The sequence below is a fragment of the Typopeltis vanoorti genome, chromosome 12, assembly GCF_054136105.1.
Source record: "Typopeltis vanoorti isolate ZY-2024b chromosome 12, IOZ_Tvanoo_1.0, whole genome shotgun sequence".
Taxonomy (NCBI): Eukaryota; Metazoa; Arthropoda; class Arachnida; order Uropygi; family Thelyphonidae; genus Typopeltis; species Typopeltis vanoorti.
The window spans coordinates 16448938-16471062 of NC_143560.1; the positions used below are offsets into that span (position 1 = coordinate 16448938).

A 22125-nucleotide genomic window follows, 5' to 3' on the forward strand; every position below is an offset into this window, starting at 1 on the left:
AAAAGTAAAGAAGGCTGCGACTTCAAACCAAATCTTGATAGTTTAGATGATCTAAGTAATTAATTGTTTCGGTTAAGAAAAACATTATAGTGTGCTAAGCTGGAAACTAATTCCTTGATATTGCATTGTTCAACTATCTAAGACATAGAGTGACACAGCTAAAAAATAAATTTCTCTAAGTCTGAAAGGGAATTAGCACTAGTCAGAACAAAGCAATTGGCGTTAAGCCACGGCAGACCCTTGATGTGCTGATACACTTGCACTACCGATTGGATTGATTTATGGCCTAGACTGAGCTATGAGACTGCATAGAAATTAACGTAAACTGAATTTGTAGTAAGTAACTTAAGAATAAAAAGACATAGCATGTTAAAAAACCTCAGAGATATAAAATTCACATAAGAGAGTATTAAAACGATGTCACGAAGGAAACAACAGCGAATCTGACAAAGGTGCAGCCGAGCAAGAATTAGGTAAAGTAATTAATAACAACAAGTATTAACGATATAAACATAAATTTTACAGCAGGAGTAGATGATATTCAACCAGAAATGCTGAAGTATGGTATTATAAAAGTCTTACAGTGACTGCACTTCATAGTTCAGAAGGCCTGGACAGAGGGATGAATTCCCGATGATTGGAGTAGAGCTCTCATAGTACCCATATATAAATAGGGAAATAAAACTGAATGTGAGAATTGCAGAGGTATTTCCCTACTGAGTGTTCCTGGTAAGATTTATGCAAGTATACTTGAGAAACAATTGAGAAGAATTGTGGAAGAAAAGCTTGGTGAAGAACAAGCTGGATTCAGGCCAAATAGAGGCTGTCAGGATCAGATCTTCACTTTATGACGAATAGTTGAAAAATCATGGGAATATAACAAAGATCTGTATTTAAGTTTTGTCTATCTGGAAAAGGCATATGACAAGGTGCCGCCAAGAGAGAAGCTATTCAATATGCTACAGTTATATGGTGTCAATGGGGCATTATATCAAGCAGTACTTAGTCTTTATTATTATTATTATATAACATCTCCAGGGAGTTCAACGACTCATCGAGGAATGGTACTCTCCATCTCCACCAACCACAACTAGCTCCATCACCTACACCAACGCATCTACTGCAGCCTACCACCACTAGTATTTTCACACAATTACAAATATCAATGCCCACAGCGGGATTCGAACCCCCAGCCTTTTAGCTGGAGAGCGGACACTTTAACCACTCGGCCAGCCAGGCCGGCATTATTATTATTTGAGTTGTAAGTCAACAGTTAGAATTGAAGGAAGCAGAGGAAAATGGTTTAATGTTAAATCTTGTGTGAGACAAGGATGTACATTATCCCCTCTGTTATTCATTATCTATATGGATTATGAAGGAAATGGTATTAAACATGATATCAAAATTGGAGATGTTAATGTCAGCTCTGCTTTATGCGGATGATGTTATACTTCTAAATAAATCCGTTACAAGTCTGCCAGATTCCCTGACTAAATTGAATAACTGTTGTAATAGATATGGTATGAAGGTCAGCAATAAAAAGGCGTGAACAGATGGCATCAATGGCAATATCATGTTAAAAACGAGGATATTAGGAAAGAATTTGACATTGTTGGCATCCGGGAATGCGTTAGCATAGCTAATCTCAGGTGGTATGGTCCATTAAACAGAATGGGCGAGGAAAGATTAGCAAAACAAGTGTTCTGCCAGGTTGGTAGGAAAACGACCCAGAGGAAGACCAAGATATAGGTGGATTGATACGGTACAAAGTGCCTTAGACGACAGAAATATAAGATCTGATAATGTTGGAGTCTTGAGAAGTAACAGACTGATTTGGAGGAAAATTGTAGATAGGAAGTTAGTAATGATGTAAATTTTTCATGTAGTACTATCATATCCTGTGCATCCCTTGAGGGTACATGGCAGGAATTTGATGATGATGATAAGTTATTACTCCATCACATTAATAACTGAACCTTCATAAATTTTGTTGTGACTGTCTTTTGTAATTTTTGACTGAAAACATGGATAAGCTTAGATGGTGCAGTTATTCAGTTGAGTTTTTGCAGTATAATTTAGAACACAAAAGGAACGAAACTACAGGTCCTGACTTGTCCCATTGCTAGTTAAGTGCTTAATAAATTCAAGCTTCACACCACATTGAAATCACATATATCAAATTAACAGCCCTCATTCATTCATTCCTCCAAGGATAAACTCCTTTCTTCATCATATCCAGGATTGTATGAAATACCTTGTAATTGTGAATTAGCTTACTATGGACAGATAGGATGATTGGTTGGCATCAATTAAATATATTTTTTGTTACATATCATATGTCTGTTGTAATTTTAAATTGTTCACTCTAATAACTGATTGGTAGTGCTTGTGTATTGTAACAAAATATTTGTGACCTGAAGCTGGATAAAAAAGATCATACTTGGACTCTAGAACAAAGTGTTTGCTCAACCCCTGACCTACCAACAATACCTATATCTTCTATGGGTTTCCAACTTTTATAGGTAAAGTCATAAAAAAAATTAAAAATAACTTAACGTTTTCATTGGTGCGTACTGAAATATCAATTCATGAAGATAATAAAATATGCATGTTCAAAGCTGCCTTCTTCCCTTATTTTGAAAATATATATTTATGGCACTAACAGCATTTTGCATCTTGCTTTCATGATCCAGAATTGTAGTTATCTAAAGAAATTAATTGAATTGAATGAATACTTTCTTTTTCTCATCTCTTTTATAACTAGCTTATAATTTTGCCAAGAAGCAGAAGAAAGCAGGAAAGCATTCCTTGGTTTTTCAAAGCAGATATAAGATTCTTAAAGGCAGTGGACGAAAAAGAAAGAGGAAACAATGGCAAATTCATCAACAGCTGAATAAAGATAGTGGTAATGAACCAGTTAATGAGAAATCAAGGCATGTAGATGCCGAAATCAGTGAAAATGATATTTCAGTTATTAAGAAAGAACTCCCATCATTCTCATCAGGTACTACACGCAAACATAGTAAATTTATTCCTCCTAGGTCCGGAATTGTTACACGTGGAGCTAAATTACCAAATTTCAGTTTAGAAATGAAATGGAGGCATCATATTTCTCCCTTTTTATCAAAGAAAGTTAGTCGTCTTCCTTGTAGGACAGTTCTTTCCTTTTCACCTAAAAAGATAGGAAGACCTCCAGGGAGTACAAAAAAATTGTCTTCTAGTAAATCCTTTGTACTGCCAAAAAATTCTGAAAATCCAGCTTCAACTTCAGATAAGGTAAGTTTTTTTTTATCACACGTAATTTAGTAGTTATTTTTTTCTGTTTTCAATGAAAAATGGCTCTGAATCATTGATCTTATTTGTTTATTATAATTATGTTGTCATATATCTTCATCTATCGGCAATCAACCATAGATTAATAAAATAATATTTCATCATTGTAAATGATGTCCCTGTTAGGGAGGAAATTTTTTGCAGCTGGTTGGCCAAGTGGCTAGTATACCTGCTCTCTAACTAATAGGTTGCGGGTTCGAATCCTTCCCTGGGTATAGATTTCCAATTCTCCTCATTCTCAGTTTTTCTTTAAAGAAAAATTTTTCATACTAAACTCATTGGTGGAGGAATCAGACTTCTACTACCTTTTTATTATAATTATGTTGTCATATATCTTCATCTATCGGCAATCAACCATAGATTAATAAAATAATATTTCATCATTGTAAATGATGTCCCTGTTAGGGAGGAAATTTTTTGCTAGCTGGTTGGCCAAGTGGCTAGTATACCTGCTCTCTAACTAATAGGTTGCGGGTTCGAATCCTTCCCTGGGTATAGATTTCCAATTCTCTTCATTCTCAGTTTTTCTTTAAAAATTTTTCTTTAAAGAAAAATTTTTCATACTAAACTCATTGGTGGAGGAATCAGACTTCTACTACCTTTTTTCTGGGTCTTAGGTTATGCCTCATTTGGATGAAACTCCCTCCTGTGTTTTCTACAATGCATGTATTATCTCCCCCGTCTTTACTTAGATTCCTACTGTTATCACGTTCCAGTGTAGTATATCTTCTATATTGGTAATCTGGGGAGTCGCCTTCAGAACACAAATCCTTTCTTTGACCTTCGGTGATGCACCTAGGTTGTTTCATTTCCTTTTTTTCTGATCCCAAGTTATTTCTTCCAAATTCTTTCAAAAAAGGGTACCGCCCCTTTAGCTCAGTGAATTAATGCTTTTATAATATCAAGTTTCCTAATTATTTTCAGAATAGAACACAAATTCTACAAAGTAAAAACTTACAACGGACATTCTGTCTATTGCAGAAACTCATTCTTCATAGCTTCAGTAAAAAATAAATGAGCTCTGTTTTGCATCTTGGAATTAACTACATTCTTTGTTCCTGCAAGTTGTGTTAAGCATTATAATATAAAATAAATTTGAATAAAAATGACTTGTCCCTCTTATAACTGGGAATTCACATGCATATCTCACTAAAAATTTTATTTTTAATAAAGTTTTATCTATTTAGTTTTAAAAATAAAAGTGGGATAAATACAGATCTTTGTAGCACAGTTGATGTCCGTTTCTTGTTTGGGAAGACATGGGTCAAGTCCTACCTAGGATGTGAGGAACCTTTACAAGTTAGAGGAGCGTATGCAGAGGTGGAAGGTTTTAATCCTTCTGGAAACTCAGTTTTTCATTTAAAATGGACAATCTGGGTGACACATTTTGGCATACTGTCTAGATAGTATTAACTACCCTGCTGTAACATTTTTTGAGTTTACATGAAGTTAAGTTACTTGACTGTGAGTCAACTTGGAAACATTATTTTTTATTGGCATCAGTTGACTGAGTATCCTTAAAAGAGAAACACATATTTACAGATTTAACAGTCCAGTTCCATTTCTGACTATTTCCATATCATATTATTATTTGTCATCACGTCACCATCTAATGTCATCTGTATTTATCATGCATTTCATTTGCCAAATCTACAGTGAACATAATGTATTGTCATCTGCAAAGGTGTTAATTTTACTGGTTCATTGTAGATCATGAACTGTTAATGTATGTTATAAACAAACCTGATATTTATGGCTATAGCAGAGTACCATAATTCAACTGAAGGAATCTAATAGCTTTTAAACCAGTCAAAAGCATCTCTAATTCCTGTATCCTCTAGTTTTTTAATTTAAATATCATGGATACTGTATCAAAACCTTTCTGTTGGTCCGAAATTGGTGAAGTTTAATGTTGATCTTGTGAAGAATAGATTGAATTTGTGAACTTAGCAAAGCATGCCCACTATATTAGTTACTGTCTGAATTACAGATTAAGTTCTCAGAGAAGAAATTTTTTACTGAGGGGCTTTAATGCTAAAAACTCAAAAAATTGGCTTCCCTACTATGAAACACCAAGGTATATTTGGTGTTACTAATGATCTAACACAAATTGTCCATCCACCCACCAAATAAATGGATAATCCTAACCAGTAAGTCTATCACCCCATAGTCTAAGGATAGCCCCAATGTTCCAAGAGCAATTATGAGTGATTCTCTGTTGAACACATCAATCGCATGACTTTCTGTCGTATTCCAGAGACAACTCCAAAAATGGTTCCATTCAATGAGAACCCACTTGTCAAAAAAAAAAAGTATGGCAAAGATATCACTTAAAGATATACCACGAGACACCCACACAGAAAAAATTGATACTTCAGTATTCACTGAAAGTAAATTAAACTTGCCAACTGACCCTGACACGTGAGATGTATTCAATATTTTACTGGAGGAAGAGATGGACACTGACCACCCACTCTTCCCAAAAACAGTTATTAAATATAAACCTGATAAAGGTAAGCCCTAAACCTCTCAAAAATCACAAAACAACAGGAAAATTTTTACAGTGGAACTGTCGTGGGTTTCACCAAAATATCAATGATATCAAGATTTTGCTGCAGAAACACAAACCTTTCTGTTTCCGTCTACAGGAAACATACTTAAGACCTAATGAGGAACCCTACCTTAAGGAATTTCATTATTATATGCAAGAATGGAACTGGAGGTGGTCCTGCTGATGGAGGAATAGCTATTCTAGTGGGCAGTCATGCTTCTTTTAGTCATTTTCAGCGTAATACTGTTCTGGAAGCAGTAGTGATTCACTTATCTGTGGGATTTCTTATTACATTATTATAGTGTGCTCAGTTTATATACCACTGAGTACTGAGTTAAATGAAATTGATCTTGATAATTTGATCTTACAACTGCCTGAACCCATACTTCTTATGGGTGACTTTAATGGTCACAATATTCTGTAGGGTAATATCAACACAAATAAGATTGTATCATTGAATGAATCTTTGACAGTAATGACCTCTTTCCTTTTGAATAACAGACTCAATACTTTCTTCCATATGCCTACTCAGTCATATTCTGCAATCAGTCATACAATCTGCTCCTCTTCCATTCTTCCACTGCTCATGTGGGATGTTGAAGAGAACATATATGGAAGCGATTACTTTCCTGTTCTTTGCACAATGACTTCAACCAACAGGAACCATGTTCTCCTACACAGATGCTCATATGAGAAATAGACCAAACTTACTGGAACACTTTTTCAAATCTTGCAAGAGTTAATATTGATACAGTCAATCAAACACCTATCAATGAAGTGGTAAGGTATGTAACAGAGTACATTGTCCAGGCAGCAACAGCCTCCAATCCAACAACATCATCTCAATATCCACTCTATCCAAAGCCTTGGTAGAACCAAGAATGCAAGGAGCCAAAAAAGATCAACACAGAGCATGGGATATGTTTCATAGATACCCAGCACTTCAAACATAATAGCTTTTAAGCATTTTCAAACCACAGCACATTATGTGAAATGTCAGATCAAAAACAGTCTTTGATACAGTTTATCTCATCACTTAAACAACTAGTGCAAAAATCGGATGGGATAAAATCTAGAAAATGAAAGGTAGATATAGAACACACACACACACTTTGTCTACCTTAAAAAATAAATAACTAGCTCTTTTACTGTCTCAACCTAGTGCAATAGGGCCTGATGACATCCATTATGAAATGATAAAACAGCTACCATCTTCTATGGATCTCCTTATTTTAATATACAGCAAAATATTTGCAGAGGAAGAGTTTCTGGATTCTTGGCATAAATCAGTTGTCATTGATATCCCAAAACCAGTGCAAAAATTGTATGGGATAAAATCCAAAAAATGAAAGGTAGATATAGAACTCACACTGTTTGACTACCTTAGACCATAATGGATGTCTTGGTTTTGATCCCAAAGCTATTGCAGAACTTTGGGAGTAAATTTTTCCAAAATCTCAAAAACAGCTTCATATCCTCCTGAATTTTTAATACTGAAAGAGCAGCAAGAGAGAAAAAAAAAAAGGCTCAATTTTTCTACCAATGGGCTTGAGCCATACGATCAGCCATTTTTTAAAGAGGAACTTAAAAGAGCTCTTTTACTGTCTCACCCGAGTGCAGTAAGACCTGATGACATTCATTATGAAATGATAAAATATCTACCATCATCTTCTATGGATCTCCTTCTCTTAATATACAACGGAATACTTGCAGAGGAAAAATTTCTAGGTTCTTGACATGTCAGTTGTCATTGCTATCCCAAAACCAGGAAAGGATCCAACACAAGCAAATAATTATCGACCTATTGCTCTGACTAGCTGTCTTTGTAAGATATTAGAGAAAGTGGTTAATGCCAGATTTCTCTGGTAGTGTGGCTTCTGTAGGCTTTGTTCAACTTTAGACCATTTGGTCCATTTAGAAAGTTGTATAAGAGATGCATTCCTGAAGCAAGAACCTCTGGTTTCAGTTTTCTTTGACATGGAAAAAGCTTATGACACAGCCTGGAGATATGGCATATTAAAAAAACTTTATAACCTCGGTCTCACAGGACACCTTCCTATATTTATTAAAAACTTTTTGTCCTGGCAAACTTTCCGTCAGAGTTTTAAGTATGCTATCTTGGCCATATCATCAAGAACAGGGTGTTCCCCAAGGCTCTGTCTTAATTGTGACACTTTCTGCCATCAAAATTAACTCAGTCTGAACAGTCTCCTTCCACTGTAGACAATGCTCTTATATGTTGATGACTTCACAATATATTGTCACTCTTGTAATGAGGGTAATTGAAAGACAACTTCAGAGCAATTGTTGTGTTTCTCTATGGGCTTGGTTTTCAACAGAAAAAAAGTGTCTATTGTACACTTTTTTCAAAAACGCACACTTCACTCATCCAGATCCTGAATTAAGAATGAGATGAACTGTTATTCCAGTAACAATAGAAGCCAAGTTCTTGGGACTCATCTTTGACAAAAAACTTACGTTCTTTGCACACACACACACACACACACTCATCAACTAAGAGAAAAGTGCAATAGAGCATTGATGCTCACACTCTGTCCTCTACTGTGGGGTGCAGATCAATCTTCATTGCTTTGTCTTTATTAAAATTGCCACATATACATTTGGTACATCATACAGCGCTCCGTGGTTGTAAATTTTGGAACTACTTTTTTTTTCCCTCAGATATCGCTTCCACGTGATGCACAATGTATTCCTGCAAAGTTTTGCAGCATTATGATCACAAGGCCTTGAACAGGGATGCTTTAATTTTGATCATCTTGTCTTTTGTTTCTGTTTTTATCTTTTGTATTTCTTTTTCATCCAGCCTACTCTTGACATTCACAGAAGTAGGTTGAATGATCTCCGTGACAATTGACTCATTTAGCTTTCTTAAACAACATTTATTATCATGCTGTTTTCTATCACATTGGACACATGGTAGAGATAAAACAGGCAGTTTGGGCATGTTTCTGACATCGACCATGTCTCAGTGAAATCGCGATGTACAGTCTAGCAGGATAGTTGAGATACTCTGTTTTTAGAGATGTTGGAGTTTAGGTCTATCAGAAGTAAGGACCAATTTTCAGGTCAGAACCAGGTGGACATCTTATCTATCAAGATGCACCTCATATCTGTTCACATTGATTTTTAAGCTCTGAATACATCCTCATCTGAAACCTAGAAGAGTTGGTATTGATGTTACTGTCAATAGTTTTTCTGACTATTGTTGACATGACATTTCCACAAGGACATCACTAGAACCTAGTTTGCTGACTTTATGGATTTCCTGCCAGTCCTTCTAAACCCTATTAAATAAATGAAGGTGATATTTTCCCCATTAACTTTTTGCCTGTTGCATGAATAATCAGAAATACTGGTACATTTATATCAGTGTCACATGTATTTTGTTTCTTACTTCTGTTATCAAGTGATGTATCTGTAGTATCATGCTTGGTTGGGACATTGTGAGGATCCATGAAAAATATGAGTGTGAAGAAATCATACTCAAGTGATTTTTTTATTCAGCCCCAGAGCTCTCTACCCACTATGGAGCCACATATGGACACCCACATACTGGCAAACAATGACTTTAATCAGGAGTGGAATGCCAGGGCCACCCTGGATGCTAATGGATCATGGGATAGGAGACACTGCAGCACATTGACCCTTGCAGGCAAGGCCATTAGTCAATTGATTCTGTCTTGACCATCCCAGGTTGCCCATCTTGCCAAAGCATAGGCTGAAGTGGTGCAAGACTACCATGATCTCCCTTTCCAAATGCTCACTGGTTGCACCACACAGCAGTAGGACATTGGATTCGGTGATGCTCTATCGTGGGGACAGGATAGCAAAAATAGACAGGTGAAGTAAAGAAAAAACAAAGAAAAAGAAGCAGTGGCATCACAGTGAGGTCCTCTCCACCATTGACAGGTGTCCGATAAGGAGAGGCTTGGCTAGAGAGCAAGACCATGGGGATCATTCCTGGAAATTAAGTTAGGCAGTATTTAGCAAAGAGATCAGAACAAGAGTTTTCACTTGGAGAGTAGATTGATGCCAGAGTCTTGCGAGTACTTTGTTGGTTAATGTGTTCATAGAAATATGTTATAGTGTTATGTAAATAGTTTTGTCCTGTTGCAGTAAGTCGTTTCAAAGAAAAGAAAAGTAATCTGACTCAGAGAAAATGAGTATTATGTTTACATAATTAGTGTTAACAAAATGAAGAGCAAAATTGCTGGATTTATGTTCTAGATATGAATATAAATCCAACAATTAGTAATACCATGTTTCAATATAAAGATGTGTATGAATTCACATGAAGAGAAAATACAAGAAAAGTCTTATTGACTCTGTTATGCATGCTGATTTAGGAAATAGGAAGTGATCATTTAAGCAGGATAAAATTGAATAAATTATGAAAATAAAATAGGTATAAAAGTTTTAAAGAAGACTCAAAGTTAAGCAGCTTATAAGGGTGAAGTTTAAACTCAGATACAAAAATATTATTGGAGGTGGCAATGGGGGGGGGGGAATGTTTGAAAAGAAACCTCAGAGATCCAGTGGAAAAATCTGAAGAAAGTACTGCTTCATTCAGCTAGGGAGGCATGTGATACAGCTGTCTGCAAAGATTAAAAAACTGAACTTCATAATGGACTCAAGAAGCTTAAGATGCAGTCCCAAAAAAAGAAAAGAGCATGTTGAAAGTTCCAAGCAAATAAGTCAACAGGTATTCAGAAAGAATTACAGAGAAAAATGTAAGAAAGCTAATCTATGAGTAAAAGTAGCTGAACAAAAGTCATTAAAGAATTTGGTAATAAAATAGAAAATAAATTTCACGAAAATAGAACAGTTGTAGAAAATGTTCAGATGGAAGGTCAAGAGTACATATCAATGCTTGATGTAAGGAAAGCCACCCAAAACCTGAAATATTATACTGTAAATTAAAGATTCCAAGAAATTATATTCTTGGTTTAATCCTTTATCCAAGTGTAAGCAAACAAAAGTTTGTGTGAAGTTACTTCACACACAAACTTTGTTTGCTTACACTTGGATAAAGGATTAAACCAAGAATATAATTTCTTGGAATCTTTAATTTATAGTATAATCAAGTTTGCATGAAGTTACTTCACACTCAAACTTTGTTTGCTTACACTTGGATAAAGGATTAAACCAAGAATATAATTTCTTGGCATCTTTAATTGATAGTATAACCAAGTGGAAAAATTTTACATCTATCTCTAATCCAGTGTATTTTAGTAGAAGGGTTTGATGTGACACCTTTTGTCTACTTGTATATGGAAATATGACCTGCATTACTTCAACTTGCTTCATATCGCTTGCCTTAGCATTTTGCTAAGGCAAGTGATATGAAGTCGTTAGCTTCTATATATGAGTTGTCTAGTCCTGAAGTTACTTCACGTGCAAATTTAGTTTGCTTCCACTTGGATAAAGGGTTAAACCGAGAATATAATTTTTTGGCATCTCTAATTTATAGTATAACAAAGTAGAAAAACTTTCAACATTTCCTTTTACAGAAAAATCCATATGTTAAAATAAACACAACTGTCCTTTTTATTTTAATAAATTAAAAAATTTAACTCGCCTCAAGTTCACCTCTTTTCAAGTTAGTGTTCAAATTATTTTAACTTATGGATCTGAATACCGTAATAAAATAAAAGTAGTTAAACACCAGTAATCATAGCTGTGAAAGTTCAGAGGAAAATTAAGGGAGTGGACAGATGACATTAACATCAGGATCACATTTAAAAAATTCTAATGAAAAGAATGTGCAAGGCAAGCAGAGGTAATGTAAGGTAGTAGTATTTTGCTTGTAGAGAGGGGAGATGTGGTCTAACAAACATCTGAATTTGAGATTGATGTGGTTAGTAGTGCTTTGGAAGAGCAAAATGATAACTTTAACAATATTGGATATCTGGCAAATAATAGATAAATTGGATAAAATTGTTGATAAGAAGTTAGGAATAATGTGAACTTAATAAGGTAATGCTGTCATGATATCTGTACAACAGCCAACCCCCCCCCCTCCCTTTCAGGGAAGATATCAGGAATTTGATGATGATACTTCTCATATGTACTAGTAAATACATACTGGTATTCATCTTTGTTGATCTGGGGCTTTAAAACAGTATTTAACAATTCATGAAAATCAGTTATTCTTTATGTTCTTTTATTGGCTTCTTTTATTATCATAATAATTAAATAAGAATATCTTTAGGGCTTTATTTGCATTTTTTATAGACCTCACTGTATTAAACTAAATAATTTTATGTTACAGGTTATAAAATCTCCTAATCTTCTATACCTAAAAAATAATCCACTAGACTGGGCTATAGGTGATGTAGTGAAATACATCCGATCTACAGAATGTGCTCCTGTTGCAAGACTTCTCCAAGAACAAGTAAGAAAATAATTGGATTTTGATTTCATTAAACACTTATATGCAGTTTTTGTACAACAAGAAATATTGATTATGAAGTATATTTCAAACCACTTTTTTTCACAGTTTCATTCAGAGTTGAAGTAACAGGGTTCTAATATGTATGCATATATTGAAAATTATTTAATTTTAATAGAATTAGCCATACAGTAAGTTAGATAAATATGCTAGTTTACAATAACTTTTCATAGGAATAGGCCACTGTGCAGCATTTTTGTTTTCTGCTTAATTCTCTGCAATCATCAAGATCAATGTTTGTTTTTATGAAATATATATGTAATTAGTGTGTTGCTACAGAGACAAATTTCAACTTGTTTGAAATTTCCTGTTTGCCTGAAGCAAGGGGTAAGATAAAGGAACTTGGTATATACCAAATTGGTTATCTTAAATGAGAGTGTAAGGTGGAGATCATCTATCAGCTAATTTGCTCACCTCTTGACAACATTGAGAATTTTTATGGAGGTTTTTAGGTTTATCACCCAAACATGTGAGCATATATTCTAAAGATGGGCAGATTTGGAATTTGCATAGCATAAGTAAATGTTCAAAGGTGGTGGAAGTTATTGATGTGATGTGCTTATGCCAGAAGAGGCTGGAGGTAAAGGTTAATCTAAACAAAGAGATCTGAATCTTTCTGGTGATTTATGTATTACTAAGCTAAGGATCGGTGAGCTTGAGATACCTTTTGTGAGAGAAATGGCAAGCTGCATTTTAGTGGCATTGAAGGTGACCAGCTTGTTCTTATGCCAACCATCATCATGTTTCCTGATATGTACCGTCAAGGGGTGTTCAGGCTGCTATGACAGCACTATATGATTGAGTTTACTTATTATTAATCTCCTATCAACAATTTTCCTCCAAGTCAATCTATTAATTTTGAGCACACTCCAGTATTGTCATATCTAACATTTCGTGCTTCTAAGGCACTTCTCACTGAATCAATCCACCTAGACCTTGGTCTTCGTCTGGGACACTTTCCTGCTTTCTTGGCATCAAACACCTGTTTTGCTAACCTCTCCTCTCCCATTCTGTTTAAGTGGCCACACCACCTTAAGTTAGCTTTACTCACACATTCTTTAATGAAAACAGTAAAGTTCCTTCTTAATGTCTTCATTTTTAATACGATTCTGCCTCTGATGTCATTTGTTCACTCTCCTACTTTTTTCTCAGAACTCTCATATCTGTGGTTTCCAGTCTTTTATCAAGTGCATTCTTTAAATTAACATGAAAAACCACAAGGAATAAGTAATTCTTTTTATTTAAGGCTATATTTCAGCCTGAATATTACAGGCCACCATCAGTGGTGACAATAGCTAATTACAAAGTAGAATATGAACAGTGGATTGATTTGAAAAAGTAAGAGCCATGTCATGGTATACATAAAACAACGCAACACAACTGTATAACTGAGGAAATATTGCAATATTAATTGCAATATTTCCTCAGTTATACAGTTGTGTTGCGTTGGCTATTTAAAGTTATTCGTTAGCTATTTAAAAAAAAAAAAAAAGAATTATTGATGTGTGATTAAAATATGACTTTCCCATATCTTAGATAGAGAGAAGCAGTCATTCCAATTTAAGTTTGGAATGTGAAGTAAGCATGTTTCAGACCATAGGATGTTGTAATGTGTATCTATTCCATGCTGTACCAAGCCAGATTTTTCATATTTATTGTTTTCATATGTGAACACCAATCTATCGATCAAGTTTCCCAGGTGCTCATAATCTCTATAAGGGTTGTTTGAAAAGTTTGATAAATTTCCAATAGATGGTGACACAATTATTCATTCATACCAGTATTGGCATGTATCATCTTTTTCATGACCCCTGGCAAAATTTTAGCCACATGCAATGCATAGTTCTTGTTTGGCAAATATTTAAAATGACCATGTTCGCATTTTTCATAAAAATGGAGGAAAAAAGAGTTTCGTACAGTGATAAAACACTTTTATTTGAAGAAGTAGACAGCTGCGAAGATCAAAACCGAGTTAGAACACAGTTCATGTGGACTCTGCACCAGTATTAAAGACTATTTATTTTTGGATAAATGAGTTTAAATGTGGTCGTAAGTCCATCAAAGATGAAGTGAGCTCCGGATGCCCGACTGAGGTCACTATGAAGGAAATGATTAACAAATTCCATGGTATCGTTATGGAAGACTGCTGAGTGAAAGTGCATGCGATTGCTGAGATTGTAGGCATCGCAACTGAATGAGTGTATAATATTCTGAGCGAAAATTGCACATGAAAAAGCTATATGCACGATGGGTGCCGAGATTGTTGACTGTCGATCAAAAACGCATGCGAAAAGACATATGTTTCAATGCAGTGTTTGGCAATGTTTGATCTCAATTTGCAGGATTTTTTGCATTGATTCATGACTGTAGATGAAACTTGGATCCACCACTACACACCTGAGTCCAAGCATCAGTCAAAACAGTGGACAATGCTCAGTGAAAGAGCACTGAAAAAAGCGAAGACTGTTTTGTCAGCTGGGAAGGTGATGGCCACTGTTTTTTGATACCAAAGAATTATCATGATAGACTATTTGAAAAAGGGTAAGATAATAACAGGAGTCTATTATGCATCATTGTTGGACCGTTTAAAAGAAGAACTGAAAAAAAATCAGCCAAGATTGGCACATAAAAAAAACTGTTCTCTTTCATCAAGATTATGCACTGTCCCACACATCAGCCGTCGCAATGGCAAAATTCCTCGAATTGAGGTTCGAATTGGTTCCACATCCACTGTATTCTCCAGACTTGGCCTTGTGTGACTTTTTGTTCCCAAACTTAAAAATTTGGCTTGGTGGGAAAAAATTTTTTCGAACGAGGATGTCATCAATAGTTAATGACTATTTTGCACAATTTGATAAATCCTACTTTTTAGATGGGATGAAAAAATTGCATACTCGCTGGACCAAATGTGTAGACCTCGATGAAGACTATGTTGAGAAATAAAGATGGTTTTTTCCAAAAAAAAATGTATTTAACTTAGTTTTTTACCAAACTTTTCAAACAACTCTTCTCTCCTATTGCTTCTGCCTTAGTATTCCACGTGTATAATACATGTGTGTAATACATCTCCTTGCAGACATGTATTACACACATGTCCTCAAGGAGATGTGCTTTGCATTATGGGAGATACTGAGACAAGGAGTGATGAGAGCTTGATCCGCCTTTGCTTGGAGTTGCCTAGTGTTGCACTACTTTACCTCAGTCCTGTAGATATTTTCAGGTGCAGCCTTTGTTTCCTTACACTTGGATAAAGGATTAAACTCTTGTATTTCAATGCAAGAGTATCACTCATCCGCAATCGACTTCGAGCTGCTAAACGTGAACTACATATTAATATATGTCTTATTTCTGATCTTTGAACTTGTATTACCTCAACTATAGACCCTCAACTTTGCATAATTCTCACTGTGGCAACACAGCCATCATTCAAATTGTAAATTTAATTCCCTTGTCACTAAGCAAAGTGCACCACATGCTGTTTCAGAAAATTGAGTAGTAATGATCTGATTATTAACAGAGAATGAAGCTCTTATTCTTTCAGAAGGAAGGTCACAATTTCTTCATAGCTCCTAAAAGGATACCTTGCTTAGATTTCCTTTTCAACATTGAACAGAACTTATTCACTCTATCCAGTGAGGATACTAATAAACTTCTTTTGGAAATTTCATCCGTCCTACTGAAATCTAGGCTTCCACCTACAAACATCCCTTTAGCCAAAGTGAAAGCATTACAATCCTTAAGATGCAATAGTCATCTAATTATTACTAAAGGGAACATTACTGTTATTATGGAATCTGCCAATTAAAATAATCTTTTGTTATGGGATCGATCAACTTACCAAGAACTGGATTACAGTCCCACTAATAGACAACTCAGAAAACTGAACTGTTTTTCTAGATAAGGTTGTAAGCCTTGATGGAGGCACTATATAAAATCTTAAAACATATTTTGCTAGAACCCACAGATTCCATGGTTTACCTAAGATGCATAAGAAAGACATTCCCCTTTGTCCAATTGTTGACTGCATAGATTTGCCTGCTGGTGAATCTATTCTGTGTAATTGGGTTATTTTGGCTGGCTTCTGATAAACCTTACTTGTTGTGTTATCTATTTCCATATTTGATTTGCCATCTTTTACTAAAAATTCTGCTTAAAAGCTGAAATATGTAAATTGTTCTATTGATTCATTACTGAGAATGCAGTGGATGTTTTCTATTCTCCTATGAAATCAGCAGTTTAAAAAAATGAACCTGTTTTCATAATTTTGATCTTTTTATTGCCAGTTTTCATACCAAATTTATCACAGCAGTTATATAAATTGTATTAATACTCTTTGAAGACTTGCAGTAGATTTATTAGAAGAGATGATATTTGCATGAAGTACCTTTTTTTTCATTGTAATGATGTGGTTCCACTTATTTAAATATTAGTTTTATTATTATTTTTTTCTCTCTTTTGCGTTTTCTTTTCCCTCACCAAATGTCGGGCTAGGGGCAGCAGTTGACTGAGCATTAACTGCAACTTACTGTAATTTATTTGATGCCACTTCTGTCCTGTGTGTGTGTGTGTGTGTGTGTGTGTGTGTGATGATAACCTTGATGTAAAGGTCGAAATGTCGAGTGTTATTTTGTTCTAGTTGAAGTAGTGGTTAGGGGTTTATTGGTGTAAGGACAGTAAAAATTATACTGTGTCAAACAAAAGTTTACAGCAGTACTCAAGGTAATATTGTACAAAAAGCAAATTTTAAAAAATTTAAAGCAAAGCAGTATATCTACATATAAATAGAATTTTTAATCATATATGTTTGTGTTCTAACATGGTAGTTTGTCTCCATAATTCTGCACAATGAACGCTTAGAGTAAAGAAGTAAGCTTAAATTTTCATTGAACTTCCTGTACATATTTCAATTTTAACTGAATAATTTGTAACTTATGTTTATAAGCTACATATCGCTCTGTATAAAGTTCAATGTATGCCTATGCCATGCAGATTTAGTGTTTGAAATGCCCCCCCCCTTGGTACTATATGAATGATTTTTTTGAGATCAGTGAAACTTAAATAATGCCTCCATAATGCAATTGGAAGAACAATGAGACATTGTTCTTCCAATTGCATTATGGACCTTCAACTGGAAAAGACCTGAGTTTGATTCTCATCACAATGAAAGGAATCTTTATATGGACTTTTTCATTTGAAGATGAGTTAGCCCATCTCAAATTGGTTGTGAGAACACATGCCATTTACAGACAAAATTCTGTTGTTGGTGGTGATGGGCTGTAGATGGCGTTATGTTTAGTTGGAGAATTAAGTAGTGGAGGCAGTGAATTGTGTGTAGTGGAGTAGTAGAGTACAGTGCCATTCCATGATGAGCCCTTGGACTCCTTGGAGGTATCCCCAAAAGTTTGAAGAAATTTATACGATGGGAACAGAATGGTTGTGCAATCTTAACCAACAGATCTATAAGAAGAAAAAGATGATGAGGAAGGAATATTATGTGAATAATAATCTGAAGAGTTATGACATCTAGAAAGCAAATAATTAGCTACACAGGCAAAAGGCAACTCAGAAGTATTTTATTGTTATGCTGCAAGTAAAAGAAGGAATGAATGCAGAAGAATAGCTTTACTGCATGCATATGGTACCCCTGTGTCAGAAGTAGATGCAGTAGTTTTGAATAATAAGTGCTTACTTCGACAACATCTATTGATCTGGTGCGTGCGCATGAGAGAGACATGGTACACGATGGTAGCACTACATTGGATGAAGAGATAGAGGAGGTTCTAGAGCTGTTGCATAACCTGGACAGGGACGGATGGGATATCAGCACATATGCTAAAGAAATGTTTAACTGAACCGGCTGAACTCTTAACATGTTTGTATAATTTAATAAGTCTTAGCTCAGGAAAGATCCCACAGGAATGGAAAAAATGTATGATAATTCAATGCTCAAGGCTGGCTCAAAGACTAATTATTGACCCATCAGTATCTCGGGAATGAAGATTTTAGAGAAGTTAGTAAGAACTTTGCAGTGAACAGCATGAGTTAAAGGGAGGTCATCTCTAAGCAATTTGCTCACATTTTCTAATAATAATATTATGGCTGAGTTGGATAAAGACAATGGGTGCACTCTGATACTGTTGGGCTTTGCTAAAGCATTTAATAGGATACTACATGAAAGCTGTTGCATAAACTGGAAAATATGGGATTCGAATGTAAACTGTTGGCTTGTGCAATGGGTGGCTGATAGACAGGTATCAGAAAGTCATATATGGGAATGTGAATCTACCAGATTTAAGGTGACCAGTGGTGTGCTTCAGGTATCAGTTCTTGGACCATCGTTATTTAATTCACATCAATGATATTAGAAAGGGCCTGACAGGAGATCATTAATAGTTTGCAGATGATACAAAGATAGGTTGGAAGTGTGGGCATACGATAATGGCTGTCAATTCAATGCTAGTAAGCATAAAGTGCACTTTGGCATAATGAGATATCCAGCAGCATATTATGTTGGTGGGATTACATTTGGAGTAACTGATGAAACTAGAAATCGAAATCGTGGGGTTATGATGGACAGGAATTTGAAGTTCAAGGGTCACATAAGCAAATATTGCAAATACAACCTGAGGATAATTGTGATGTTGAAATGAATAGTGATATTTAAGGATATGGAAGTAAATTTGCCTCTTTACAAAGCCTTGATATGACCATACCTGGACCAGTGTGCTCAGATTTGATCTCCTAGGCTCTGGGGAGATAAAGAAGTTGTGGAAAGGATGCAAAGAAGAGGTAGAAAGATGATATCAGGATTATGGAATGTAGATTATGAATACCCAAAGACCACATCTGTATGGTGGGGGGGTGAACAGATTGCATCAGTGACAGAAGCACAGTGAATGTGATTTAAACTATTATAAATAAACTTGGCATTGTTAGCATACAATAATGTACATGCAGAGCTAATCTTAGGTATGGTCATTTCAGCAGAATGGAAGAAAGAAGACCACAGGATGATGAAGATCTAGTTGCACTGGATGCAGCTGTTTTCTTGGAAGACCAAAGTCTGAAAATATTGGAGACTTGAAAAATAATAGATATTAATCTATTAAAGAAATTGTTGATGAGAAAATCTGGTAATAATGTAAACTTAATTGTGTAGTACTATTGTAGCATCCTGCATACTCTCTGAGATTGCATATCAAGAAATGTTAATAATGATTGAATTAATTAGGTGGTTTTGAATGCAAATATTTTTGTATCTTTTCTGATTGTGGTATCAAATATAATACTGTAGAGCACTATTTTTCAAATTGGCATATCTTGTTGTTATGGGTAGTACCACAGTATCTCTCCTGAATTATTACACTTTCAAATATAATATATCCTCAGTTTAGCTTACTGATTTGAGGGATGTGTGTGTGGGGGGGGGGGGGTATCCATAAAATTAATGCTCTAAATGAGAAAATCCATAAAATATCATTTGTTAAACAGCAGTTTGTTGTTTGAAAAAATACAGAACAACTACTCTGGTTTATGTGCTAAACAATAAATTTCATTATGTAATAATACGTACATATTAATTTATTATATATTGCTTTAATAACTGTTTCATTAGACAATACATAATCACATCACTTTTAACTTTTGAAATGACTTCGAGGTTTATGAATATCTGACACAATTTGCTTCTTCACACCATATTCTTTACAAATGCATCTGACAGATACTCCAGATTTTAATTCTCAGTCAGTTCTAAATTCTTTTTTTCCATCCATCATGGATTAATTTAAAAAAAAACTATGACATAGAGCAAACTAAACACAGCATTTACATTCGTGATTGCAGTATTGTATTGTGCCCATTACCAGCCATAAATTTAATGGAGAAGTACAGAAGTAGTTTATGAATTCTCACAATATTTCTTTAAACCAAAAATTATTGGTACAATTTAATTGAGTAATGGTATACAGACAGGGCTCCAGAAATCCACTCACCACAGGTAATTTATCAGAGACAAGTAAATTTTCAGCCTTGTTCAAAATGTATTGTCTTATTTTCTGCACATAATTTACATTTTTTTTAAAAAAAACATCACCTCATTCACTTTCAAGTTACTGATCACAGGCAGCCTCTAATGAATGCAATATAAAAGTTTTGTTTTCAACCAGGGGATAGTATCTTATGTAATTAATTTAATACTCGTAAGTTAATTCTTTCACAGATATTTGTCTCTGACAAAAGTTACTTTGTACAAGGATACTCTCAAAAACATCTTGCTGATGTTTCCAAGATGTGAAGTAATTCCTCTATGACAAGTGGCACTCTTTATCTCTCACCTTGTTATAAATAAAGCTTATTCTGCATCTGCAGATTTTGCATCACTTGCAAATCATTGCCATTTTTATAAAAATCAAAGATACTCTTAAAAATTAATTTAACAAAACTGATTTCATTTGTTTCGTTGATAACTGTAATTCTCTCAATACCATCTTTAACCATTAAATACGAGAGTGGTCTGAAAAGTTCTTGGCCCTCGACCATAGATGGCAACACTATTGGCAAGATTTTTTTTTTTTTTTTTGTAAGTTGGTGCATCTGTCATAAGCATCCATGTAAAATTGCAACTCATTCTATCTAGTAGTTTGTTTTATTATACAGTCTGAAGCAAAAGCATTGTCTGTATCCCTTGAAATGGATAAAATTGAGTATCATGCAGTTATAAAATTCTTTGTAAAAGAAGGTTTAATGCCAAAAGAAATTTATTCGATGTTCATAAAAGTTTATGGGCACTCTTCTCATTCATTTATGACAATTAAGAAATGTGCTGCTGAGTTTAAACATGGTCATACCAGCCTTGAAGATGATCCACATGAAGGACATCCAAAAAGTGTAACAACATCAGAAATCATTGATCAAGTGCACAATATGGTATTGGATGACCGGCAAGTCAAAATGAGTGAAATTGCTGAGACTATAGGCATTGTTGTGTCGCTTTCTTCCTTATCACAACTATTTTAACCTTTTATTCTATATCTCCGTAATACACTATCGGGTAGCACGTGGTACCTCTGAGGGACAATGGAATTTCCTCGAGATCGAGGCAGTACCAGAGTATCAGAGTGTCTGAGATTTACCTCTCGTAAAACGCCAAGAAATTTATTTGTTTCGCTGCGCCACTTAGCGCTATTAGATTAATTAATATTAACAACCAAGAGGTAATCTCAGGACAGTACTTAATGATACCTATTAACTCTGCAGACGTGGCCAAAATATACCCTTTTAATATCCCGCATAGGTTCTCATTAATATTTTATAAGCGGTGCATCGGATTCCAAAAATCACAGAAAGTCTTTGTTAGAATCAAAAGCAAGGTTTATTATACTCAAAAGCTGATACACATAATAACATAAATTAAAATCCCATCTTAAGGGAGTTCCAGACAAGGTATATAATATTCAAACACTACTATTACACTCATAAAATATTATACAGTAGCTTCCTAAAGTAAGAATTATATTAACCTTCGCTATTTCATTAGTCATGTACTATTATCACAATCAATCTAAAACTCTGTAGCTCTGTCAGACTACACAAGATAACATTCATATCTTTCACAATCTCTTTATACTTTTGCCAATTCTTTACTCTAACATATCCTTAACTTCATTCAATATAAAGGCGAACTTTAACAACGACAGATAGTAAGGTTAAAATCAATATTCTTCTAAAGTGATAACAATACATTCCTATCCTATATCATTAATGTTCT

General features: G+C 34.8%; 1 protein-coding gene across 2 annotated transcripts in view; it reads left to right on the plus strand.

Annotated features, from left to right (window-relative positions):
- Positions 1-22125, plus strand: part of LOC150100599 (scm-like with four MBT domains protein 2) — a 226997-nt gene that overhangs the window by 201612 nt on the left and 3260 nt on the right. For both annotated transcript variants that reach the window (XM_090401434.1, XM_090401435.1), the window contains 2 exons: positions 2765-3276; positions 12177-12299. In XM_090401434.1, the coding sequence (XP_090257560.1) occupies positions 2765-3276; positions 12177-12299 (635 nt within the window). The remainder of the gene's footprint in view (positions 1-2764; positions 3277-12176; positions 12300-22125) is intronic.